The sequence below is a fragment of the Molothrus ater genome, chromosome 2 (assembly GCF_012460135.2).
Source record: "Molothrus ater isolate BHLD 08-10-18 breed brown headed cowbird chromosome 2, BPBGC_Mater_1.1, whole genome shotgun sequence".
Taxonomy (NCBI): domain Eukaryota; kingdom Metazoa; phylum Chordata; class Aves; order Passeriformes; family Icteridae; genus Molothrus; species Molothrus ater.
In genome coordinates this window covers 116,298,999-116,325,175 of record NC_050479.2, presented here as the reverse complement: position 1 = coordinate 116,325,175, position 26,177 = coordinate 116,298,999, and the positions used below count along the sequence as shown (strand labels likewise).

Genomic DNA, 26,177 nt, shown 5'->3' with positions numbered 1-26,177 from the left:
TCCCTGTGTTCTTTGGAGTCACTTTCCACGTTTATAATGGATTTTCTCTTGCAGACTGGCCTTTCTTTGGCAATTTTTTCAGTCTCTTAAGTCTGAGGTCATTTTAGGTTGTTCAATAATTGTGTTATCTAGTCTGCACCAAAAAATGCCTCGTGCTCATGTGGATAGGGGAAAGAAGGTGCAAATGTCAGACATTTCAGCACAAACCTGGGAGGAAGAGGAAGGCAGAGGGAAAACCAGACTGAAATTGGTTTGTCCAAGGCCGGTGACTCATCTTTCAGTCTTGGAGCAGAACTGGAAGAGCTTTCTGTGCTTTCCTGGACACAACTGTGCTTCCTGCACCGTGCAGTTGATCTTAGTGCAGCAGGACACAGAATCTCAAATAGGTACACTGGAAACAAATGCCGGGGCTGTGCAAGATCTGCACTTCTGACCAAGGCTTTAAAGGCTGCAGCTTCTGCAGAAATCCATCCTTCTAGAAGGTGCACAGAGGAGCTGCAGTCTCTGCATCTCTGTGCAGGCATCCTCTTTGATGTGCAGAGGTGTTTCTGTCTCCATGGGATCTCTGCTTGGGTCCCGTGGCTTTCTGCAGTTGGTCCCTGCCAGAAGGGCGATGATCCCAGGTCACAGATCACAGATTATCTGTGATGCAGGTCTGCACTTCTGTGCATAGTGGCACTGACATGTTCCTGCTGAAATAAATGGCAAACTCCATGAATTTAGGAGTTCACAGAACCATGGAAAAGTTAAGGCTTGTCTACCCCAACTCCACTGCCATGAACAAGTGTCTTCACGTTGGTAATTTTGTCACTTTCTCCCTTTTAAACTACTCTCTAAAGGGAATATCCAGCCTCACGTTGCAGCTTAGTTTTGGGGAAAACATAAAAAGGCATTTCCTTGTCCTTTCTGCCCCCGCCCTCTTTCCCAGCTGCAGTTATGGCTGCCTGAAGTAATTACTCTGGTAGTTTAACTTCCATTTTCCCTTTGGGCGTGAATCTCTTGGTTTGGCAGTCTGGGAATGGCCTGCAGCTTTTCTTGCTCTGCTTTGCTCTGTTCTTTAGGGTGAGCCGGGGGTGCCTCTCCCTGCTCTCAGCCATGGTGGCTCAGGGGCCGGATTCTGCAAGGGATGTCTACAGTCATTTTGATTTCAACAACAAGTACCTGCCTGCGCTGTTGAAAAGAAGATGTAAGCAGGTAAACTAAGGGCTGCATGCCATGGCATTTTCACCTGAGAGAGCTTAACTCTCCCTCCTGTCCTGTGTCAGGCTGAAGTCCTTGACTGTGCCCAGCTGGACCCATGGAAAGGCCTCATGTGTTTCCAGCAAGCTGTGGAGAAATAGAAATGTTCAGTTTCTGTGAACTGCCCTTCTAATGTCTGAAGCAGAGTGCAAGTGATAGTAAACTGCTGAAAACTAGACTTTCACAGTGTGGTCCCACTGAAATAAATGGAAATTAGAGAGGGGTGTTGCCCAGTACTGATACAGAGTAATTTGAAAACATGAACAAGAGCCCTAAATAATCTCTAGCTGGAAATCCTTTAGAGGAATATGTGAGTCAAGAGAAAAGAGTCAGTCCTGTTTTTCCAGAAGAAACTGTCTCTTGTTCCCTTCCTGTTTGCTAAGAATAGTCAGGATTGACCCAAACCAGTGCTTCAGAACAAGAATGATGGTGTCATGGCAAATGCAAGTGTATAATGAATGCAGTGGTGTTTGCAGTGTTGACATGTTGTTTCTGGATTTTAAAGATCACTTGCAGAGTGAATGTGTGCATTTGTGCTGGGTTTGTGCCACCTGAGATGAAAATTCGGACTTTTTCTTTATAAAGCAATCAACTGGAAGGCAAAAAGCCAAACACATGGTTCCCTTTTTCCCTGGAAGCACCTTTTATAGCTCTGGAATTGTCAGGTTCCATGGATTTTCACCTCACTGCAGGAGTACCTCCACCCTTGATTTTAAATGCTTGGGTGAAGTCTTTTGACCCCAAGCTGCTTAAATGAGGTGCAAGGGGTCTGGCATCCAGAAGGTCTCGGTCTTGTACAGCTTTCAGTGAAATTGGCACCGCTGGCTATCAGAGGCCCGGGTTTTTAACACTAAGACACCAGGCCCAAAGCTTACAGCAAAGTCCTGTTTCTCTTTATTTCTTCTTTCAGGCCTTTGAAGGCTGCCCAGAGAAGGAACTGTCCCGTCCCTGAAGTGTCCGGGGCCAGGAGGGACAGGGCTGGGAGCAGCAGGGCCTGGGCTAGTGGAAGGTGTCTGTGCCCATGGCAGGGCGTGGGATGAGTGATCCTGAGGATCCCTTCAGGCTCAGACCATTTGTGATTCAGTGTTCATGGCCCATGGGGCTGTTTCAGGCCAAGCTTCCGCTGCTCCCGCTGTGCCTGAGCTGGCAGCTCTGGATCCACCCTTCCACGGGCATTTCTGTGCGCTCACCAAGGGTGCCCAAGTGAGGGGTTCAGGGAGGCAGCCTTTGGCATGAGCCCCTGTCAGTGTTCCTTTTTATTTCCATGTGTGCCCTGCTCTCGTGCACTGAGAATTGAAAAGCACGGGAACCAGCACATTTTCCTTTCATGGCAAAGTGATCTGTGATCTGTGCAGGAAGGTTTTTAGCTGAGCACGCTGTGGATCTGTTCAGTGCAGGAAGGTTTTTAGCTGAGCACACCGTGGATGTGTTCAGTGCAGGAAGGTTTTTAGCTGAGCACGCTGTGGATCTGTTCACTTGTGCAGGAAGGTTTTTAGCTGAGCACGCTGTGGATCTGTTCACTTGTGCAGGAAGGTTTTTAGCTGAGCACGCTGTGGATGTGTTCACTTGTGCAGGAAGGTTTTTAGCTGAGCACGCTGTGGATCTGTTCACTTGTGCAGGAAGGTTTTTAGCTGAGCACGCCGTGGATGTGTTCACTTGTGCAGGAAGGTTTTTAGCTGAGCACGCTGTGGATCTGTTCACTTGTGCAGGAAGGTTTTTAGCTGAGCACGCCGTGGATCTGTTCAGTGCAGGAAGGTTTTTAGCTGAGCACGCCGTGGATCTGTTCACTTGTGCGGGAAGGTTTTTAGCTGAGCACGCTGTGGATCTGTTCAGTGCAGGAAGGTTTTTAGCTGAGCACGCTGTGGATCTGTTCACTTGTGCAGGAAGGTTTTTAGCTGAGCACGCTGTGGATCTGTTCACTTGTGCAGGAAGGTTTTTAGCTGAGCACGCTGTGGATCTGTTCACTTGTGCAGGAAGGTTTTTAGCTGAGCACGCTGTGGATCTGTTCAGTGCAGGAAGGTTTTTAGCTGAGCACGCTGTGGATCTGTTCAGTGCAGGAAGGTTTTTAGCTGAGCACGCTGTGGATCTGTTCAGTGCAGGAAGGTTTTTAGCTGAGCACGCTGTGGATCTGTTCACTTGTGCAGGAAGGTTTTTAGCTGAGCATGCCGTGGATCTGTTCACTTGTGCAGGAAGGTTTTTAGCTGAGCACGCTGTGGATCTGTTCACTTGTGCAGGAAGGTTTTTAGCTGAGCACGCTGTGGATCTGTTCACTTGTGCAGGAAGGTTTTTAGCTGAGCATGCCGTGGATCTGTTCACTTGTGCAGGAAGGTTTTTAGCTGAGCACGCCGTGGATCTGTTCAGTGCAGGAAGGTTTTTAGCTGAGCACGCCGTGGATCTGTTCAGTGCAGGAAGGTTTTTAGCTGAGCACGCCGTGGATCTGTTCACTTGTGCAGGAAGGTTTTTAGCTGAGCATGCCGTGGATCTGTTCACTTGTGCAGGAAGGTTTTTAGCTGAGCACGCTGTGGATCTGTTCACTTGTGCAGGAAGGTTTTTAGCTGAGCATGCCGTGGATCTGTTCACTTGTGCAGGAAGGTTTTTAGCTGAGCACGCTGTGGATCTGTTCACTTGTGCAGGAAGGTTTTTAGCTGAGCACGCTGTGGATGTGTTCAGTGCAGGAAGGTTTTTAGCTGAGCACGCTGTGGATCTGTTCACTTGTGCAGGAAGGTTTTTAGCTGAGCACGCTGTGGATCTGTTCACTTGTGCAGGAAGGTTTTTAGCTGAGCACGCCGTGGATGTGCTGCATGCAAATGTATGTCTGTGGCTGCATGCAGCATTTTTATAAGAGTTGTTTCCTTCACCCATTCATGGTGCTTCTAGGGATATTCAGCAATTGCAGTGTCAGTTCTGCAGCTGGGCACAGTCTGCGGGCTACCAGCATTTCTAATTTATATTTACACTTGTGTGTTTCCAGGGCAGACCAGATGTCCGCATGGCCTACATTCAGTTTGCTCTCTCCTTTCTCATTGCTGGTGACAATGCAATCTTGGCACAGGTGCTGGAGCTGAAAGGTACTTCATAACTTTTGGTTTTTAAGGCACAGTCATTTATAGGTGATAATAAATAGCACCTAATTAAAAATGTCAGCCAGGTAGAGAGCACTAATAAGAAGCAAAATATAGATTTTTAACCTTATTATCTGAAAAGCTTTAAACTTCTTTGGTAGTGTGGTAAATAAGCCTCTCCTGCTTGAGAACAATAAGCTATCTGCTAAAACTTTGCAAAAGTAAAGTCTTTGGTGAAACAGATTAAAAAATCTGTAGATCCAATAGAAAACTTTGAGGTCATAGAGTCAATAAACAAAAAAATTCACGGCCTCCAGCCTTGCTCATAGGACAGTAACAGTGGATATGCTGCGTTAATTTTCTTTTAAAAAGGGTGTACTTCAGTTGCCTTTCTGCCCCGTGAATTGTGACCCTTGGAGAAGCTATGAGACAATTCAGAAGGATCTGGAAATACTGTTTGAAGGAAAGCTGAAGGCTGGCTGGCAGCAGGTCATGGGAGGGGACTGAGGACTGGCTGTGGCTGCTGGCTTCTCGTGCTCCTGCCACCCAGGGCTGCTGATTGCCCTGAGGGGCTGAATCCCCTTTCAGGCTGGGGATTGCACCCTCGGCCCAGTCAGTGCAGATGGCTCTCAGTGCCTGTAGCAGCCCCAGGTCCTCCATAAACTGAGGCTGTCTCACCTTGGGATGCCCTGGGGAGCCAAAAGGTGAGGGAACCTCCCAGCAGAAACAATTCCAGGTGCTTCAAGGGGAGGAATATGACATTACTTGAATTTTAGTGTGGCATTTCAGGGCCCAGAATGTACCTAAAGTTGACAGGTGCTGTACAGTGTTAGTCAGTCAGGGTGAAGTAGGTTTGGCAGCATCACTTGCTCATAACCACAGTCACAGACACATCTTCCTTCTGAGCTCTGATTGCTGCCTCTTGGCTCCTCCTGGGATGGAACAGCACGGTAAATAATGTGAAGAGGAATGGGTAGCAATGCCCTCAAGTGTTTTAGTAAGAAAAGAGCTTTCACATTTTGACTTACCATTTGAAACGTCTCTTAGATTTCATTCCAGCTATTCTTCGCTCTGAGATAAAGGAAGACAGAGTTTCTACTGTCAGTCTCCTGCTTTCCACGCTGACAGCTAAGGTATGATAGACCCTTGGATCTGTGTTGCTGCCTCCTGTTTCCTGTTTTCCTCGCTGCTGAAAGCAGTTCTGCAGTGGTTTCTCACCCAGTGTTCAGTTCCTAGGGCTGCTGGCAGTGTGCTGCTGCAGTGTGTGGCTGATGGTATGTGTTGGAGGTTGGTAGCTTGGCTGTGTTTCTGTCTCAGGATTGGAAACAGGGGAGCAGGAATTGCTGAAAGGTGTGAGAGTTGCTTTAGTGGTGGCTTTTCCTGTGCTCTGTCACCTTCTGAGCATGGCCCTGCCTCTTTCATGGGTGCTCTCGTTGCTTGTAGAGCAGCTGCACCTGAGATGTATTTTATTTATTTTAAAATGGTTTTGGTTCCAGAATCTATGACTTTTTAGTATCTGCTCTGAGCTGCTGTAGCAATGTTGCATAAGCTGTTGCATGAACAGTGGAGAGAATGAAGAAAAACACAGTTTGAAATTTAGAGTGTAGCCATAGGAGCCTGTCTCAGACTTGGGCTTTTCTCAACTGAGCAGTTAAAGCCAAAAATGTTCTGTCATTTTGCCTTTGCAATTACACGAAAAAAGAAGGGTAATAAAAAGCTATCATTGAAATGTAAAATAAACCTCCTTGGAACTTTGTTTTTCAAATCTTGCTTTTCCTGTGTGGGAATCATCCACCCTGAGCTGTTGTGTTATTGCTGGACCCCAGCACGCTGTACGGCTCTTTCAGCTTAGCAGGACAGTGAGACTTACAGCAATGGCAGCAGTAAAGCACAGCAGAAGGACTGCTGCGACACTTCCTTCCCTTCCATTCACACTTGATCTGTGGTAGGCTTCACTGTGTGTACAGCCGGGTTCCCCTGGCTCTGCTCTGGGCCTGTGCTGCTCTAGACACGCTCTGCTCTCTTCAGCATCACCATCAGTCCTGTGCAGGCTGTGCAGAGGTTGGTGTGGGGTCAGGCCGCGGCAGGAGCGGGGAGACAAGCAGAGCCCTTCTCCTGCTGGGTGAGCAGAGCCAGCTCTGTGTGCTCTGCAAGAACGAGGCGTGCTGCTGTTTTGCCATGGTTTTGTGACAGCTTGCAGTAAATAGAGGAGTTTGCATTTTCCCCGTTTCCAGGTGGTTCATAACAAGAACATCAGCAAGACTCAGAAGGTTCGCTTTTTCACCGCAGAAGTGTTGCTCCACATCTCCTCGCTGTACCGCTGGAATGGGATCACTGATGTCAGCCCTGAGGATTTAAAGGTCTGGCCGTGTGTTTCTGTTACTCCGAGTCCTTGTGCTGCCTTCGTTTCCCCTCCTCTTGCAGCCCCCAGCTGTTGAAACGAGCCCCAGTTGCTCTGAGCTTGATGAGCTCCAAAAGAGGAATCTCAGGAGCCTGTTTAAAAGAAACCCCAAATTTCTGCTGCTTCTCGCTGGGTTTTGGCTGCAGATTTTTCACCTTTGTGTGTGCCCTCTCTGCCACATGCTTATGACCCTGCCTTTTGGTCCATCCCATGCTGAGGTGCTGTAAGCACCCTTTGGAGGGGATCTGTGTGCAGGAGGTGCCTGCTTGGAGCTGTGCAGACCCCTGACCCCATTCATAAGCTCACATTTCATACTGTAAGTTCTGCAGTTCCTGGCAGTCCCTGGCAGTCATAGGATCCATGATTTCCCAGCCACAGTTGTCAGGAGTCTTCTCATCCCGAGGCATCTTGAGTTGTTCTGGATTTAGAAGGTTCATGGAATTGTGGAATCACAAAATGGTTTGGGTTGGTAGGGACCTTCAACTCCCGAAGTTTCTCTTTTTGATCTGAACAAAAGCCAGACTTTGTTTTAGTATTTCTCTGAGAGGAGCCATATAAAATGTAGAGTGAGGCTGATATCTGTGATGCCAAATCTCAGATGCCTCCTTTACTCCCTTTTGGTTCTTGCAGGTGGCTCAAGGGTCTGAGGAGGTGGGCAAAGCAATGGTGAGAGAGCTTGTGCACAGTTTCCTAATGGACCTCTGCTGCTCCCTGAAACATGGCATCACCTTCTATGACCCAAGTCTGGGAACTTCTGGCAAGTAAGTCACGGGGCAGCTGGGACTGTAGGGGGATTCTTTGCTAGAGGCAAAAGGGACGTCACCAGTTACTGTGTCTGCTCTGAAATGTGTGGTGCTAATTCATTCCCATGCAGGAAATGTGGAGGTGCATGAATTTCTTACTTCTTTGAGTATCAACTCACAAGTGATGCCAGGAGGGTGAGAGATCTTGCCTTCAGTCAACACTTAGAGAAGCTGCAGAGTTCACATCCCATGTAAAGGATCCAAATTAGGATTTCTTACTCAAAATAATTTTTTTTTGTCTTCAACAGGGGAGGAAATGTGGTACTTCTGCATTTCCTGCTTGGTTTAAAAACTGCCACAGAAGATGAAATGGTTGCTGATCTCGTGGTGAATATTCTCAAGGTGTGCCCAGATTTATTGAACAGATACTTCAAGGAGAGCCAGTATTCCTTTGTTCCTAGAGTGAAGTCAGCTTGGATGGACAACATGAAGTTACTCAAGAAGGTGAGAGAATGGGTGATGGTGAGAGGCCATGCTCAGGGCAGGAGGCTCTTAACGGGGAAAGCAGGAATTGGTGTAAGAAACAGAGGAAAATGTCACATCAGGGACATGTTTTTTGAGGTGCAGCAACATCAAAGGTCAATTAGAAAAACTTTCTGTCCTTTGTGAGTGTTCTGCTGCCTCTTTGTTTAACCTAAAATGGGCAGGTAGGATCTGGAATCTCTGGAGAAGGGATGGCCTTTAGCAGGGATGCTGGTTGCATACAGGGAGTCCATTTAGTTGAGTGGGAGTCTGGAGGATGCTCTGTAGCATTTTTGCATAAAAATGGACATTTAATGTTGCCATGACTTGTGACAAGTCCAAACCCTTCTGTAAAATGCTCCCCAGAAGAAGCTGTCATGTCCAGAACCGTATCAACGGGCTTCAATGTTTGTTTCTTTTCTTTCAGATCTACGAGGCTCAACCAGAGATCTCCAATTCTTTAAAGAGCTCAGAATTCATTCCTGTGCCCAGATTGCTTTCCATGGTGATGGTAACAACAGTCCCTGCAGTGTGCAGCAGAGCAATGTTCACCCAGGGGCTCAATGTAAGAGCAGTCTGTGGTATTTCAGTGACTTTCCTCTCCTGGTTTGGACTGCTGCACTTAGTGTGTGCTCATTCTGGAAACTTCTGACGTTGGTTAATTACTTGTGGTTTATGCTGTCTGCCTCAGCACTGACCTGGCTTGGTGAAGCACTGGGAAATGAATTTAAATCACTGATACTGACTCCAGGTGCCTTTCACAAGCACCAGTTCTGCCACTGTCTGCTAGTGTTTTAACTGGGAGTCTGCAAACCCATGGATTCTCTACTGCTAGCTAAGGTCTAGGAAACAAGTAATTCAGTGACCCACTTTAACACACATTCAGAGTGTGGGTTCTGTGCACAGCATGGCAGGAAGCACTGAAATGTCATTAACTCACTTCCTTCTTTCAGCTGCCCAGCACAGAGGTGAAGCAGAGCATCCTGTCCCTGGTGTCCATGGTGCTGAGAAGAGCCCTGAGGAACATCCAGCACTGCTTGTCTGAAGAACCCTGGCAAAGGTCACAGATGTACACACTGCCAGCAGTGCAGGAGTTTGTGCAGCTCTACAGAGAAGCTGTCAGCAAGGTGGGAAGAGGCAGACATTGCAGCAGACAGCTGCTCTCCCTGTGCCTTGTCCTTTCAGGTTTTGCCAGGCATGGCCAGCACAGTGGCTGTGTGGCACTGAGAGCTGTGCAATTCCCTGTGTCCTTTCAGGTTTTGCCAGACATGACCAGCACAGTGGCTGTGTGGCACTGAGAGCTGTGCAATTCCCCTCTTTGCTTTCAGGTTTTGCCAGACATGACCAGCACAGTGGCTGTGTGGCACTGAGAGCTGTGCAATTCCCTGTGTCCTTTCAGGTTTTACCAGACATGACCAGCATAGTGGCTGCGTGGCACTGAGAGCTGTGCAATTCCCCTCTTTGCTTTCAGGTTTTGCCAGGCATGACCAGCATAGTGGCTGTGTGGCACTGAGAGCTGTGCAATTCCCTGTGTGCTTTCAGGTTTTGCCAGGCATGACCAGCACAGTGGCTGTGTGGAGAGCTGTGCAATTCCCTGTGTCCTTTCAGGTTTTGCCAGATATGACCAGCACAGTGGCTGTGTGGCACTGAGAGCTGTGCAATTCCCTGTGTCCTTTCAGGTTTTGCCAGATATGACCAGCACAGTGGCTGTGTGGCACTGAGAGCTGTGCAATTCCCTGTGTGCTTTCAGGTTTTGCCAGACATGACCAGCACAGTGGCTGTGTGGCACTGAGAGCTGTGCAATTCCCTGTGTCCTTTCAGGTTTTGCCAGACATGACCAGCACAGTGGCTGTGTGGCACTGAGAGCTGTGCAATTCCCTGTGTCCTTTCAGGTTTTGCCAGACATGACCAGCACAGTGGCTGTGTGGCACTGAGAGCTGTGCAATTCCCTGTGTCCTTTCAGGTTTTACCAGACATGACCAGCACAGTGGCTGTGTGGCACTGAGAGCTGTGCAATTCCCCTCTTTGCTTTCAGGTTTTGCCAGACATGACCAGCACAGTGGCTGTGTGGCACTGAGAGCTGTGCAATTCCCCTCTTTGCTTTCAGGTTTTACCAGACATGACCAGCATAGTGGCTGTGTGGCAGTCCCTTCTGAAGCAAGAGAGAGGACACAACCAGGGCCCAGCAGAGAAGAGGGAAGGTGATGTCTCCACTGTGAAGGCAATGACCGAGACAGAAGTTGCTGAGCACCATGGTAGGCAAAGCAGGTGGAGTTACAGCTTCTTATCTCTGTGGGAATGAGTGATGGGAAACCCTCATCCCACCCTTAACTTCAGCAGAATCCAGATCTCGTTGGTCTTTACTGCCCACCTGTGCTTTGTGCAGTTCCTCAGGCCTTTGGAATTGCCTGGAGCACAGTTGAACACAGAGGCTGCCCCTGCTGCTAGAGGGTTAAATAGTTTGACTTGGCTGTCCCAGGATCACAGAGTGCTTGGGGTTGGAAGGGATCTCTGTGAATCACCTTGGCTGATTGCTCTGCCTAAACCTGGGTACCCAGAACGTACTGGGGGGTGAATGGGGCTGTTCCTCGGGTGAACTCAGCCCTCCTGCCCTTGGCCTTTCCATGCTAGGAGCTGTTTCACAGCCACAGAACAAAACTGGCACGGAGACTGATGTGCCTGAAAAATAATTTTTGGAGAGATTTTTGTTTGTCCAAGTTATTTCACCTGGAGGTCTTTTTTTTTAGCAGTTAGTTACTGTGGCTACACAAATGCTTGTGTTGATGTAACACAGGAGTGGAATTAGGAGTGTTGGGAGAGGGATGGAGCAAGGGCCTCAGTTTTCATCTCTGAAATCCAGTGTCCCTCCCAAAGGGCTTCCTTCCACAGTTCCATTGCAGGGGATGGGGAGTTCAGCATTGCCTGTATCTTGGCCAACGGCCTGTGAAGTTTTCCTTGTGGGCTGGAGATTAATCTGCAACCAGTTTTACCCTTCACAGGGCACATTGCACAGAGAGACCTCCTGGAGCAGAACGCTTTTCAGTGGATGTCCTTCTGTGCTTCTGTGCCTCCCTTTGGGCAGCAAAGTGTTGTTGGCACTGACAGTGCAAGGCTTGGAGAGCAGTGGGGCAGCTCATTGCTGCAGGACTGGAGAGCAGTGGGGCAGCTCATTGCTGCAGGACTGGAGAGCAGTGGGGCAGCTCATTGCTGCAGGACTGGAGAGAGCAGTGGAGCAGCTCATTGCTGCAGGACTGGAGAGAGCAGTGGAGCAGCTCATTGCTGCAGGCTCAGCTCATTGCTGCAGGACTGTAGCTGTAGTTCCTCAGCATTCTGAGTGCTGATGCTGTGTCACTCACTCCCAGTTCACCTTTTACACCTTTATTTGCATTGTGGTCACCGAGAGTTCTTTCCTAATGGGAGCTGAGACTCAGGGAAACAAATTTTGCCCATGGCATTCATCCTGTTCTTCCTAACTCAGCGAGGGACACCAAGTAAATAGGACAAAGTTAGGAGTTAATGTTTTGGCCCGTGCTCTCTGCTTGCTTTCAGTAATGACTGGATAACAAGTGGCTTTTGTGGCTCCTCATGTTACAGCTGAAACCCGAGATGGCTTTTCCTAGGAAGTGAGCAGTTGCCCTAAGTGCTATTGGTGTTTCTCTCGTACAGGTATTTGCTGTCTGCCTCTTGCCAGGAGCTTTCACTGAGAAAGTATTACTTTGAAAGAGGAAAGGGAAAGAAAAAAGTTTTTAACTAGAATAATAAATTTGCACCAAACTTAGTGCACTGTCTCCTGCACTTCACCAGCCCAACCTAGCTGACACAGCTGAGAGTAGAGTCCCCAGAAATCAGCAGCATGACCAGAAATCAGCAGCATGACCAGAAATCAGCAGCATGACCATATCCTTTCCTTCCCTTTCTCCTGCTGTTCAGCCCTGAACAGCAGTGGGATGGTGGGATTCCTACAGCAGGTGTTCAGATGCTCGGGGTGTGTTCTGCATGTGTGAGCACTTCTGAGCCAAATGACAAATGGCAGCTCTCAATCTAAGCACTGACTAAGCAGATTTAGTTTTGGAAGTGTTCATACAGGAGTGCTGGGGAATGAAACTGGAGATTCCACAGGTGTTTTTCTCATTCTTCTTGTTGGGAAGATAGCAGTCATTTCCTAGGCCAACCTGCTGGAAATGCAGTTATTAATTCTCCTGCTGGCTAATGGAGGCGTGGCACTGTGCACTCTTGCTGTGAAAGAAGAAGAAACTAATGATGGAAACATTTTGTTCAGGTTCAGATGATGCTGAGACGCTGCTTCTGAAAGCTGCACTGCTTCAGGTCATGTGTCTGTATCAGAAGGTCGTGCCCCACTTGGTAGCACAGAGCAGCTTTGATTTCAGCAAGCTGATAAAAGGTATGTGATGGGTGTTCGTATTTTCGTTTCTCTGGCTGGTTGCACAGTCCTCAGCAGCAGGGAGTGTTTGCTCTTCTCCCCCTGAGGCTGGATTCTCACCTTGGCCTGGCCAGCCTTGGGGGTTGCAGTGGGGATCCCATGATGTGAAGATCTCTGAGCTGCCAGCCCGTCTCACAGCTGTGTTTTAAAGCCTGACACTTGAGTTCTCTGAGGATTCAGGGATTTTCAGGTTTCCTGGACCCAGCTGAAGCTGGTTTCTTGTTTCACCCTCAGGTATAGTCACTGAAAAGGGCCTGAGGAAGGAGGTCCCTCCTCTCCTGCAGCACCACATCCTGAAGGTGGCTTTGGAGCTTCCTGCCAATAAATTTGCCTGGTTCAAAGTACAGGTGAGAGCCCGATGCAAATTCGTGTTTCCTTGGTCTGTTGTCCTCAAGTCTTCCCATCTGGCATTGCCCAGTTGTCAATTAGTCCAGTCATTTTAGGAGGTGAGCCTTGTGTCAATCCACAGCCATGCCATTCTTAGCAGTGGTGGAGATCCCCTCTGACCTGAGGTTTTTGACAGGGACAGCCTCCCTGGTGAGCCCAGGAGAAGGTTCCAGTGGCTCCGTGTCTCTCTGGAGAGGAGCACAATGGGCTGGGTTCCCCTTGTCTGGAAAGCCTCAGGTTGCAGAGCAGGGAAATGAGCCACTGATGGGAGCCATCCCACCCCTTCCCAAGGAAATTCCAACATTTTTGAATGCTCCCAAAAGTAGTGGAAACCATCAGGGCCCCAGGTCTCTTTTTCAGTGCAGGCTTGTGAAAGAAGAGCTCTGTCAAGAGTTTGCTTGTCGTGTCAGGAGAAAGGAATGGACCCAAAATGGCTTTGAGGAGAGGCAGAGACACCCCTGGAGGGTGTAACAGGGCTAGACATGGAATGACTGGGGAGTAAAGTATGACTGGGGAATAAAATAGGATCGATGAGAGTGGTGGCTTTGCCCTGGGTCCCTGCAGCAGCTGGGGTTCCTGTTAGTTCTGTCCTCCACTTCCCAGGATCCTACAAATGATCCTGGCTCATTAAATGCAGAGCAGGGTGGATGACCCAGTCACTTCTGGCCTGGGCACTTTTGGGCAGGTCTGTAAAACAACACACTGACCTTACACACCAGTCTCAGTGCAACATAGCCCTGTCCAGTGCTGCTGTAGCAGAGGAACTTTAATATATTTTTCTTGTAGGACATCTCTGAGGCAGAGAAGATGTCTGGTGAAAAATCAGTCTTCTATTTATTGATGAAAATGTTTGTTACAAGTAGCCATTCTCATCTGAAGATTTCCACCAAGCAGTTAATCATCAAGGTAAGCATTTGAATTGGAATATCAGGGTATCCATTATATCCCACTGGTGTGAAATTTCAGGATTTCCCTTTTTTCTTAAGGGAGATACCTTTCCTGCATGGTTGTGTGGTCAGCAGAGTCTCCTTTCCTGTTTCTGATGGCTGTTGTTGGGATTTGCTGTCAGATAACTGGTTACTAACAAAATGTTTTCTGGAAATAAATGCTGTGAACTGACTTCCCTGCAGCAGTTGATGAAAGAGCAAGGAAAATGTTCTTTAGTGTTTGCCCACCCTCCCTAGGCTGAATTAATTCTGGCACTGTAATAAATTCATGTGGTTTGTGCCTGCAAGGGTCTTGACATTGATCAAGAAGAGATTACTTCTGAGTTTTATTTTTTATCATTGTTTATTTATTCTGTACTTTATCATTGTTCATTTAGTCTGTACTTCAGCACTCCAGCCTTGCATAAGCCTTGGATGGTTTGCTCTGGCCCTGCAGAATAATCCTCTCTGCTACTGTCTGATACAAGCTTTGATGCCAGGAGTCTTTTTGTCTTAGAAATGAATTAAAATCCCCTTCTGTACATTTAAATTAGCTGTTTGCCTTCTCAGGAAAAACTGGTCAACTACAGGTCCACAAGACAGCAGAGGCTGTTGTTTTTAGCACCTTATTAAAAGAAGACATCTTTTAGTTATCTGAGTAGGGCTGGAGGGTTACACTGGGAATAAATACACCCAAACTGTCCTGCCAGGGGCAAATCCAGGAGGCTGCACTGGCCCTGGGCAGGGCTCTTCATGCAGTGTCCTGCAGTGTTCATGGCACATGAACTGGATTGGATTGGATCTCTGCATGTGGCTCCAATCACAGAGGCCACTGGAACATCCAGCCCAAAGCTGCAGTGGTTGAGTTGTGTCCTGCAATATTCATGGCACATGAACTGGATTGGATCTCTGCATGTGGCTCCAATCACAGAGGCCACTGGAACATCCAGCCCAAAGCTGCAGTGGTTGAGTTGTGTCCTGCAATATTCATGGCACATGAACTGGATTGGATCTCTGCATGTGGCTCCAATCACAGAGGCCACTGGAACATCCAGCCCAAAGCTGCAGTGGTTGAGTTGTGTCCTGCAATATTCATGGTACATGGATTGGATTGGATTGGATCTCTGCATGTGGCTCCAATCACAGAGGCCACTGGAACATCCAGCCCAAAGCTGCAGTGGTTGAGTTGTGTCCTGCAGCGTTCATGGCACATGGATTGGATTGGATTGGATCTCTGTGTTTGGCTCCAATCAGAGAGGCCACTGGAACATCCAGCCCAAAGCTGCACTGGTTGAGTTGGGGTTTAGCTGCCCCTGGCCCTTGCAGGGGTTTAAAGGCAGGTTCTCCTGGTCTCCCAGTAATGAATGGCTGACCCAAGACCTGCTCCAAATGTGCCATTTTCCTGCTGGGTTTGGATTCCTTTTGCCAGGTGGGAACATGGCCTGCCTTGTTCGTGCCTCCACTTCCCACTGCAGCCCATTGCAGTTTCTCTGAGGGGAATGCAGGAGCAGGGGGTCAGGGCAGCTATGTCAGCAGAGAGGCTGCCAGGAATAGATGGCAAGGACTGGTTTTTCTGTGCAGGGCCATGTAACTGAAGGCTTGTTTTGGCATTTCACATTCTGTTCCTGCTGTTTCTGTGAGAGCTCCAAGTGCATTTCTATTTCTATTTCAAGACTCTGCCAAAAATAGTGAATTATATTAAAATGAATCCTTTTTCCTTCATTTTTTCTTTATTTAAATGAATTACCCTGCCAGGTTCACGTGAGCAGCAGTTATTTTTAGAGTTGCTGCTGTTGTGCGCAGAGCAAATGTGGAACAACTGAGTTGTGATGGCTTCCTTTTGTTCTGTGTGTGGAGAGAAGCAAAGGCTCAGGCTGATCCTGTGTGGTGTGGGTGCCAGGCTCGGGGGCTGGGCAAGGTTCCCTCTCTGCTGACAGCTCGGGGCAGGGAGTTTGAGCATGGTGTCACTCCAGCTCCTTCCTCTCCTCTTCTCCCTCCTCCTTTGCTGCTTCTCGAGCCGGAGCACAGGGCCAGCAGGTCTGGGGGCTCGGGGTCGGGGCCTGAATGCAGAGAGCAGGAAAGTGGGGAAATGTCCCGGTGTGTCACAGCCTGTCTCTTGGCTCTGCTGCGTCTGGGGTACCCCACCACCCCACAGCTTGCACTTCTCGCTGTGGCCACAACCCCTGCTTGTTTACCTGGCTGTTTGTCCATCTGCCTAATTGTTTTATGTACAAGTGGCCTGGCTTAGGTTCAATTTGGCAATGATTTTCCTTTATCCTAGATCAGCAGTTTTCTACATCTCCCCTACAGGGTATTTTAAGGTGCTTTTCTTTCCTGCCTGTGATGATCTGCAGATGTACAAGCCTCTGAAAGCAGTATAACCTGCTTGCCAGAAATTGTAGAAGTAAGATTTTTATAGTGCAGTCAGAGTCCCCCTGGTGAGTGGGAATAAGGCCTCTGGAGCTGAGGGGCTGAGGAGAGTGACAGATCCTTCTTTTCATCAAGCTCTTCTTTTCTTTCCCCAAAGAGGGAATCATGGAGTTGCTGTACAAAAAGATCTGTATCTCGTGGGGTTTTGTATTTTAGGTGTTTAGAGGTTTATTTACACACCTCCCCCTTTGTTTCCTGGACAGGTTTTACGTGACAGTGGAGTGTTTGAGTACACATGGAAGGAACTTTCAGTTTGGCTGGAACACTTGGATAACACAAAAGAAGACCAGAAGGAAGCAGTGATTCAGTTTTTGGAAAGGGTAACAGTGTTCAAATTAGCTGGATAAACAATGCAAAGAACAGAGTTAGTGGAAACTCGAGATTTTGTTGCTATTGTTGAGAAGCCTGTCAAAGACCAGTGAGTGGATTCTGAGAAGAGCATTGTTTGGGATTCTTTATGCAGGGGCGGCATCATTCCTGTCCTCAGTGGGAGGGACAGCAGAATGATTGTGGGAAGATGAAACCCAAAGGGATCAGTTGGTATACCAGCGTTGTTGGTGTGAGGGCAGAGTGTTGTACGTGCGGGTAGCTTGTGTCTCCTCTCGAGGTGCCAGAATCATCAGTGAGCTGCGGTCTTGTGCAGGGAGAGCTGACACTGCCTGTTTACTCTGCAGGCTGCCCAGTGCTGCCTTGGCAGTGCAGTCTGCCTGGGGACTGGGTCTGGGCTACCGCTCTGGGGGCCACATTGCAGGGCACTCATTTTGGCCATCCCTGCAGGCAGAATCCTGCACAAGGAACAGCGTGGAAGGTGTCAAACCTGCCCAGCTTCCAACCCCACTGGCAGCTGTTCCTCGATGGGAGCAGGTGGTGCCCCTGCCCCTGGCAGCCAGTGCACGCACTCGCTGCTCACTCACTCGCTCATTCACTGCTCACTCACTGCTCACTCACTGCTCACTCACTGCTCACTGCTCACTCGCTCACTCACTCACTGCTCGCTCACTCACTGCTCACTCACTCATTCACTCACTCACTGCTCACTCACTCACTCACTGCTCACTCACTGCTCACTCACTGCTCACTCACTCACTCGCTCACTCACTCACTCACTCACTACTCACTCACTGCTCGCTCACTCATTCACTGCTCACTCACTCATTCACTCATTCACTCACTCACTGCTCACTCACTGCTCACTCACTCGCTCACTCACTGCTCACTCGCTCACTGCTCACTGCTCACTCACTCATTCGCTCGCTCACTCACTCACTCACTGCTCACTGCTCACTCACTCATTCGCTCGCTCACTCACTCATTCACTCGCTCACTCACTGCTCACTCACTCACTCACTCACTGCTCACTCGCTCACTGCTCACTGCTCACTCACTCATTCGCTCGCTCACTCACTCACTCACTGCTCACTGCTCACTCACTCATTCGCTCGCTCACTCACTCATTCACTCGCTCACTCACTGCTCACTCACTGCTCACTCACTCACTCGCTCACTCACTGCTCGCTCACTCACTGCTCGCTCACTCCCTCACTCCCTCGCTCACTCACTCCCTCGCTCACTCGCTCACTGCTCACTCACTCGCTCACTCGCTCACTCAATCACTCACTCACTCACTCACTCGCTCGCTCACTCCCTCACTCACTCACTCCCTCACTCCCTCACTCACTCACTCCCTCGCTCACTCGCTCACTGCTCACTCACTCGCTCACTCACTCCCTCACTCACTCATTCACTCACTCCCTCACTCACTCCCTCACTCCCTCACTCACTCACTCCCTCACTCCCTCACTCCCTCACTCCCTCACTCCCTCACTCCCTCACTCACTCACTCCCTCACTCCCTCACTCCCTCACTCACTCACTCCCTCACTCACTCATTCACTCACTCCCTCACTCACTCGCTCACTCCCTCACTCACTCCCTCCCTCACTCCCTCACTCCCTCACTCGCTCCCTCGCTCTCTCCCGTCCCCCTCTGCCGGCAGGTCCTGCTGAGGCTGGTGCCCAGGCCCTATCCCTACGCGGACAAGGCAGCAGAGGTGGTTCAGGAGGCCAGCTCGCTCCAGGTCTCCGTGCTCAAGCAGGACTCTGACAGCATCAGCCTCCCCGTCTCTCACATCGATGGTATGTGGGAGCCCGCTCGGCGCTGCGTTTCCCGGCCCTCGGCAGCAAACTGGGATGGGTAACTGGGGCAATCCTGGAGTTGTGGAATCCCCCAGGATCCAGCCCTCCACGTGTACCTGGGATCAGAAGTCGGAATTGCAGGGTTACCACTTTACCCCCAAACGGAATTACTGATTTGGGTGTGCCACTTCAGCAGTATTTGAAACCTCCCCTCATGTTCTTCAGCAGCATTTTTGAACTGGAATGGAAATGGAGTCCTGCCTGGGGCTGTCCACAGAACCATGGAGTCCCAGGATGGTTTGGATGGGAAGGCACCTTTTAAAGCTCATCCAGTTCCAGCCCCTGCCAGGGACAGGGACACTTCTCAGTAGCCCAGGCTGCTCCCGGCCCTGTCCAGCCTGGCTTTGGGCACTGCCAGGGATGCAGGGGCAGCCCCAGCTGCTCTGGGCACCCTGTGCTGGACAGCAGCATTGAAGGCTGTGGTTCCTGTCTTGCACTTAACATTGTATTGCCTGACAAATGTGGCTTTTTCCTTTTCTTTTTTGTTCTTTTTTTTTTGAGGAACTAAAAAGATGGTTTGTGTTCCTGGAGTGTTTTTCCAGTAGTGTGGATCCTCTGCTTACATTTTTTCCTTCACTTGCTAGATGTCCTGGATATGGTGGATGTTCTGATCGAGGGCAGTGATGGCTTTGATGAAGAAATTGGGTTCTCTTTAAATGAGGACACGATTATGCAAACATTTCCCTTCAGTGCCGTTGTCCCTGCTGCATTAGAGGCCAGGAATATACTGTTGCTTCAGTCTGGAGATGGAACAGGTACAGATTTTTTTTTGGTTTTGTGTGTCATTTCTACCAGTGGAGTGAAAGTGGCATCATTTTTACCCACTGTTAATAACTTCTTACCATTTATCCTTTTCATGACATCCTATTTTCTCCCCTGCAAGCAGAAGGAGGTGCAGATTGCCGGTGTTTTGTGCTCACAGAGGCCTTGGAGCTGTGTAGGTGCTTTGGCCCTTTTCCCTGCCCCTGAGGAGCAGAGACACGGGGCCTGCAGGGACAGGCTTGGTCTGGCAGCAGCTGGCTTCGGTGACAGTGCCTTAGGGACACAGCGTGGGGGTCAGGAGAGGAAGGTGCTGTCCATGCCTGTGGGCAGCTCTTCCCAGAGCAGGGAGAGAGGACTGCGCTGGTCAGCGGGAAATGGATGCATTTTCCAAGGAAAACTTCACAAGTGCAGCTCTGGTGGCAAATACTGCAGAGCTCTCCCACCTCTTGGGGGAAAGCCTTAAAGTCACGGGGGCATCAGTGGGCTTGGAGCAGGACTTGGCAGCACCACAGCACCTCACCGAGTCCTCTGTGTGTGTTTGGCAGTCAGGCAGCACCTGGGCTGTGCTGGGAGTCCCCGTCCTGGAAGAAAATTCCATTTAACTCGCACACATTGGCCGGGGCGTGTGCCCCCTGTACGAATCAGTTCTTCTCTCAGTGGGGCCTGGCACCCTCCTGTTGGAAGCCAGGTGTGATTAGCAGAGCGCAGGGAAGGTGGAGTGTGTGCCTCAGCAGGAGCTGCTGTGGGGAGCGTTCCTCAGGTACCTCAGGGCTCAGAACGCTTCTCCAGGTCACTGCAAACGCTTTTTGGTCAAGGCCCACGGTAAGGAGGGTTGTTGCCCCAGTGTCCGTGCTCATGTCAGTAGTTGGATTTCTCTTGGCTTTTCTAGGAGCACACATCGTGGAGTACCTTGTTGCTGTTTTCACTGACCTCCTGCACTCTCAGAGAGAGCCCCTTGCTCTCTGCTTGATGTTCCAGCTCTATGACAAGGATCTCAAGTCCCTGAAAGTGTCCAAGTACCCTCAGCTCTACCAGTTCAACCAGTACTACAGACTCTGGATACCCAAGCAATCCCAGGAGCCTGTGGTATGGAACACCTGAAGTCACTGAATTCTTGAGCCACTATTCCTATAAAAGCTTCACCATCTGTAGAGGTTCCATTTCCATCAGAAACAGCATTTTTATCGCTGTTCATTCATAATTCTGCATTTCCTGTTGATCACGTTGGGACACAGATTTGCTCCAGGGCTTGTCTCTGGTGGCACAAGAGGTGTTGGTGGTGTTTGTGTGTTGGGAGGTGGTGCCAGGGCTCAGGCCCATGCACAGACTGGGGACAGGCACAGCAGAGCCTGGAGTGTGCCCTGGCCTCGGTTGGCAGTGCCTGCAGTCCCCTGGGTGGGTGGGGACCACAGGCGCCCCGGGCTGGCTCTGGGCGCTGTTTCCCAGCTCAGCAGCGAGCGAGCGCCACATCAGATTCCCCTGGGGACCCTGTGCTCCTGGAGCTGCGGCCCGAGTTCAGCTCAGAGCTCATCTCAAAGAGAAGAGGGTTTTGTTTCACACTCATCACTGCTGTTCTCCTGTGCTTTTTTCCCTTTGGACAGTTCAAAAACCGCAAGGGGGCAAGTGAAGAACCTGCTGTGGCGCTGGATCCTGTATTTAGCACTTTGCTGAAGAGAGCCTATGAGAGAGGAAGCAGTACCTTACTGGAAGATGGTGTTCAGACAAAACTGAGAGACTTGGCCTCCAGGCTCCCCCCTGAGCAGCTCCTGTTGGGAGTAAAGCACGTGCTGCTGTGCCTGAAATCCAGCGTGGAGAGCTTCAGCACTGTGAGAGCAGTATTGTGGCAGCACTGTGCTTATCTTTGGGTGACTGTAAGGTAGAAGGTACAAGTGGATTGCCTGCTAGAACTCAGGCTCCAGTTCTGTAGCTCTTTTTCCTCTGCCTGGCTCTGAGGCTACGCAGCACCATGCAGAACTGCGTTTAACTTGTAAACAAATGTCAGCTCTGCTGATTCTTGGGGAGTGTTGGATTTACTTTGCATGGGTTACCTTACTGGTGGGTGTGAGTGCAAATCAACTCAAGATTTCAGTCCAGCTCTTGGATCTCCCTGAGAGGCCTTTGCAGAGAGTAAAATTCACTGGCCTGTGTAAGTCCAAATGCCACAGTATACATGAAAATCTATCAATATTTATTTGGCAACCCCTGACTTCTCTAAGAATCGGGTTTCTGCAGAGGGAAGTGGTTCCTTCTCCAAGAAGAGGTTGTAATCTAAGTAGTTCTTAGTTAATTCCTGTTCCTGTTGGATGATTACCCTTCTGCTCCCATTCTCCTCTTTTCTTCACTCCCAAGATGCCTTTATTTGCACAGGTTGGTAAAACTGTGGGTCCTCAGCTCGTTGGCCTCCTTGTGGACATTCTGAGCATCTTGTTGTGCCGGGGCCATCACATAAAGCTGGACCAGCAGCAGGAGAAGGAGCAGCAGCAGGCTGAGTGGGATCTCTTCATGGATGAGGAGTCTCTGATGACAGAAGGGTCTTCAAATGACAAGGTACCAACTCCCTTGCTGCACAGACACCTGCTGGTGAGCTTTGATTTGACTGCTTCTCTAGGGAACAGTTCTGCTGATCAGAGAGGTGCTGTTAAGGTCTTGGGAGGAGAATTTAGGATCATAGAGCACGTGGTCCAGCAGCTGCAGAGCTGCTGTCTGGAGATGTGACCCAGCTGCATCACCCACAGTCTCACCCCTGAGCTGGAGCGCAGTCAGGACAGGTCTGAAGGAGATCACCTTGCAGGAAAAAATGTATTCCCTCAGCCCAGTGTGAAAATTAATGTACTTGAGGAGTGAATTTTCCCCCTCTTTCATCTGTTCCGTGAATTTGTGGAGATTAGAATGTGTTGATGAACCCTGGAATATCCAGTTCTCCTCTGGAGATGAGCTTAGACATGTTTAGAATGTTCAGTGTAACAGCATAACTGCTGGGAGAGCGCTGTTTGTGTGCTTGTAATTCATGAATGGTTTTTCTCCTCGGGCCGGCTGGTAGACGCTTCATGTTCAGTAATTGTCATTGACAGCTGCGGCAGATGGCTGAGGGGGCTGTTGTTTTCACCCTGGGCTGTGATGATCCGTTCATTGGTGCAGTTCCCTGTGTTTGTTACAGACCCTGGAGGATACCCTCACCCTGGTTTTCAGCCATCCCACGCTGCAGAGCTGGTTCCTGGCCGTGGAGCTGCGCTCTGTCCCTCAGCCTGGCTTGAACCCTGTCACTGCGAAGCTCCTGTCGGCTCACCTCAGTTCTGGGGTGCTGCAGCTGCTGAAAACAGCCGCCCCCATCGTGCAGGGCCTCGCAGCAGATCTCAGACACCTCTTGTCCAAGTATTTCGAGGCCATCACAAGAAGTGTCCTGGAGGAGCTGCAGGCTGTGGGCAAGGGCAGAAGCCAGGTCCGTGCCAGGAAGTCCCAGCAGCTGCAGGCTCTGGAGGAGCTGCACACCTACATGGCTGCAGCTCAGCTCAAGGAGATCACTCTAAGCATGCTGCAGCTTCCTGAGAGGAGCTTGACTGAGCAGAAATCTGAGGAGTCCCCTGAGAAAGGGAAGCAGTTAAACGTCTATGGACAAGTTTTGGTGAAGCTCCTTACAGACAGCTACCAAAGGCATCCCCAGCAAGGAGAATTTCTGCTGTCCCCAGGGCACATTAAAGCCTTGGGGATGTTGATGGCAGCGTCGGCCAGCAGAGATCTGGAGGAGGTTTTCCTGCAGGCTCTGCAGAGTGAGCCGGTCCTGGCCCTCGCGGTCGGCGTCGAGGTTCAGGCTCACTGCCTTGCCCGGTGCTCACACGCCTCCCTGGCCATCGTGGCCGTGCTGATCCAGCACTGCAGGACGCACCTGCTGCAGTTCGAGCTCTGGTGCCTGGCCAGTGGCACTGGGAGGTTCCTCAGGAAGCACATGGAGAGCTTCCTTCCCCTCATTAACGTGTACTTGCAGTGCAGAGACCAGCATGGCTTCAGCCGACCCTCTGCAGGTAAAGAAAGGCACTGCTGAGCCCTGCTTGGGATTCGGGGGGCCACATCCCTGTTAGCTCCTGCTGCCTTGTAAGGTCTTGGAATCCTTACACAGCAGGTAACGGTGATGGAACTTGGGTGTCTGAGTCCAGGGACTGTCTGGGAAGCAGCTCTGCAGCACTGAAGGTGAAGAGCTGTTCTGAGGGTTGGGCTGAAGCCAAGGGCTCTTACAGTCAGTGCTGCCCAGATTTCTCTTTTGAAGCCCTCAGTTAGTGCTCAGTGTGTGTGGAAATCTGTCACTGTGCTTCTCTTGGCTTGGTACAGGAGGTAAAACCTTTTGTTCAGGCACGGAGAGAAGAGTGTCTGCAGTGTGCAATGCCACAGCCAGGTGGTTTTTGCAGAACCTGAGCTTTCACTTTGACAGAGTCCAAAAACTTCTTCTGAAACAAATCTCCAGCTGTGGGCCAGCTACAGTAACGCCCTCCTAAGCTGGCAGTCCAGAACTTTCCAAACCCACAGCAGCATTACATCCATGGACAAGTGTGCTCAATCTCCACCAGCAAAACAATGAGTTAGGGTGCAACTGGGTAGAACAGGATCACTTCAGTGTCATTTCTCTTACTGCCCAGAAATGTAAATAGGAAAGGAAACAGGCTAAGTGGGGCTGTAGCTCTACCTGCAAGGTCAGTGATAAGAGCAGCAGAGTGCTCTGGGCCTGGGCTGGAAGTGATGTGGGACGAGTGCGTTGCAGTTGAGCCCTGCAGGCGGTGGCACCTGTGCCCTCTGCTCTCCCAACAGTTGTGTCGGCTGTCACCCCTGTCCTGAGGAAGGCCCTGTGGAAGGAGCTGTGTGCCGCCATTCAGGACACCGGAGCCTCGCACCAGGCCTCTCTGAAAGTGCAGATTCTTGCCAAGGTGTTGCCAGCTGTGGGAAGCAAAGGGCTGCACAGCCTGATGGGCTGCCTTCCTGCTGCTCTGGAGAGAGCAGGGAGGGAGGAGAGGTGAGCAGTGTGTGTGTGCCTCCCCCAGGGCTCAGTTTGGCCGGGAAGCACCGTGGGAGCGGTAACGGCGTCCTCTCCTCAGAGAATCCAGCAAAACATCTTTAACATCAACCAAACCAAGTTCAAATGTTCACTAAAAAATCACCACCTCTCTCTGTGCAGCTGGGCCGTGGCAGATGCCATCTGCACGGTGCTTGAGGACCCTGGGGAGCTGCGTGCCTGGAGGAGACAGCTCTTGGCAGCCTGCATGAGGGGGCTGGTGGCCGTCTACAGCAGCAGTAAAGATGAGAGCAAGCCAGAACTGGAGAGGGCCATGCTGCTGAGGCTCGAGGAGTTACTGGTGAGACTTCTTACCTGCTCTGCCACGGCGGCACTGTAGGCACGTGTGTGATTGGGCAGTTGTAGCTTTTGTAAATACAGTCTGGGCTTGATTTCCTGATTCATGGACTCTGGTTTCCATGGACTTTTAATAGCTTTTGCAGAGTCCTGATAGTCCTTTCTATGAAGCAGTTTTATGTCCTTGATGATGGCTTTCTGGTAAGAATCCCCTTTGAAGGCAGGAGTTTGAGGTATTTAGGAGTAAAAAAAATCAAAGGTTACCAGTGGAATTTTTTTTTTTAAATTATAAAAAGGTGATAGAGATACTTCTGCCAAGACCCACCTGCCATGCCATCTGAAGTCTGGGTCAGAAATGTGGTTGATCATAACTAGGAATCCAGACTTTGATCCTGAAGAACAGTACCTGGTCACTCCCTCTGTAGCATTGCCTTGGTTTGAGTTCTGGTCACCCCGATGAGTGTTTGGTTGCGTGTTCTCAGTGTGTCCCTGCACTGAAATGGCTGTAGAAGCTCCCTGTGCCTCATGTAAACCAGCACCTCTTTTGCTGCTGCACGCAGGGTGTGCTTCAAGAAGTGGACCCCGGTGACTGGTGCAGCCTTGTGAAGGCAGGACTCAAGTGAGTGTTTCATTTTAATTTGGTTTGGGTTTACCGAGTCCCCGTTGCTCAAACAGCTCCTAATTTGGAGCAGGTTCCCTGGCTTTGGGTCTGACCCAGCGCTCTGTGCTCCCTCTCCAAAGGTACCGTTACCGGGACGGAACATTCCTGAAGGTGCTGAACGCCGCCGTCCAGCTCCTGTGCAGCAGCGAGTCCGCGCGCGCTCGGAGCCTGCTCGAGCTCCCCAAGCTCCACATGATGGTCACGCAGCACTCCCTCTTCCTGCCGGCCATCCTGAGGCACAGGGAAGGAGATGGCACGAGCGCCCAGACAAGAGGTACTGTAATCATCTCCCTCCCCTACTGAGCACAGTTCAGCTTGGCTTGCTTGCACTGTGTTATCTCCACCCAGGAACACACCCACCCACCCACGTAAATACTTGTTATTAACAGTTCCAGAGCATTGGCATTTAAATTGTACCTTAGCTTGGATCCAGATGTTACATTCATTTTGTGCTGGTTTAAGCGCTTCTGGTTTAAAACTGCTGGAAAGGTGGGTTTGGGTCTTTGCTTGCTTGTTTGTTTTTCTGGTATTTTTAACCCATTTGAAGTCTTGGATTGATTCTTTTGGTTTCTGTGAGGCAGTGAGTGTAAGATCACTGAAGTGCACATAGGTCCTGTGATGTTTAAACCTGTTCTGAAATAGGTTGATACAGGAGATTTAAAGTTGATTTTGCAAGTTTTATCAAAAAAGGCAATTTAAATTACATGTATTTCATGTTACAGCCTTTCATGAGGAATATCCTTCCAGAGGAATATAAATTGGATGCTGGTTCATGTGTAGGATTGCCTTTGTTTCTTCTTCACTGGCTGCTGAAATCCTGCCTCACCTGGAACCACATTTAATCCACATAGACCTCAGCTTTTCTGCACTATACAGGGGTTTGAAATTCAGAGATTGAAGGAGCTGTGTAAGAAAAGGGGGGAATTCTCAGAGCAGCATGTTGATAACAATGTTTTTGTTTATTGATGAGCAACATGTAGACAAGCTTTCAAGTTTCAAAGCACCTGAAAAGAGAAGAAAGCTCTCGTGAGGTGACCAATTTGGTGAAATTGAAAACAAGGAGCAGGTTTTGCT

At 49.9% G+C, this 26,177-nt stretch overlaps 1 protein-coding gene across 1 annotated transcript in view; it reads left to right on the top strand.

Moving 5' to 3' along the window:
- URB1 (URB1 ribosome biogenesis homolog) overlaps positions 1-26,177 on the top strand; it is a 43,813-nt gene that overhangs the window by 3,203 nt on the left and 14,433 nt on the right. Inside the window, exons 4-26 of the mRNA XM_036404241.1 lie at positions 1,062-1,194; positions 4,211-4,307; positions 5,349-5,434; positions 6,536-6,661; positions 7,333-7,463; positions 7,754-7,949; positions 8,395-8,532; positions 8,921-9,094; positions 10,075-10,222; positions 12,247-12,369; positions 12,643-12,755; positions 13,582-13,701; positions 16,355-16,471; positions 18,147-18,285; positions 18,930-19,100; positions 19,997-20,193; positions 20,709-20,933; positions 21,475-21,654; positions 22,265-23,126; positions 23,905-24,106; positions 24,269-24,446; positions 25,003-25,061; positions 25,184-25,377. Of these exons, the coding sequence (XP_036260134.1) occupies positions 1,062-1,194; positions 4,211-4,307; positions 5,349-5,434; positions 6,536-6,661; positions 7,333-7,463; positions 7,754-7,949; positions 8,395-8,532; positions 8,921-9,094; positions 10,075-10,222; positions 12,247-12,369; positions 12,643-12,755; positions 13,582-13,701; positions 16,355-16,471; positions 18,147-18,285; positions 18,930-19,100; positions 19,997-20,193; positions 20,709-20,933; positions 21,475-21,654; positions 22,265-23,126; positions 23,905-24,106; positions 24,269-24,446; positions 25,003-25,061; positions 25,184-25,377 (4,109 nt within the window). The remainder of the gene's footprint in view (positions 1-1,061; positions 1,195-4,210; positions 4,308-5,348; positions 5,435-6,535; positions 6,662-7,332; positions 7,464-7,753; positions 7,950-8,394; positions 8,533-8,920; positions 9,095-10,074; positions 10,223-12,246; positions 12,370-12,642; positions 12,756-13,581; positions 13,702-16,354; positions 16,472-18,146; positions 18,286-18,929; positions 19,101-19,996; positions 20,194-20,708; positions 20,934-21,474; positions 21,655-22,264; positions 23,127-23,904; positions 24,107-24,268; positions 24,447-25,002; positions 25,062-25,183; positions 25,378-26,177) is intronic.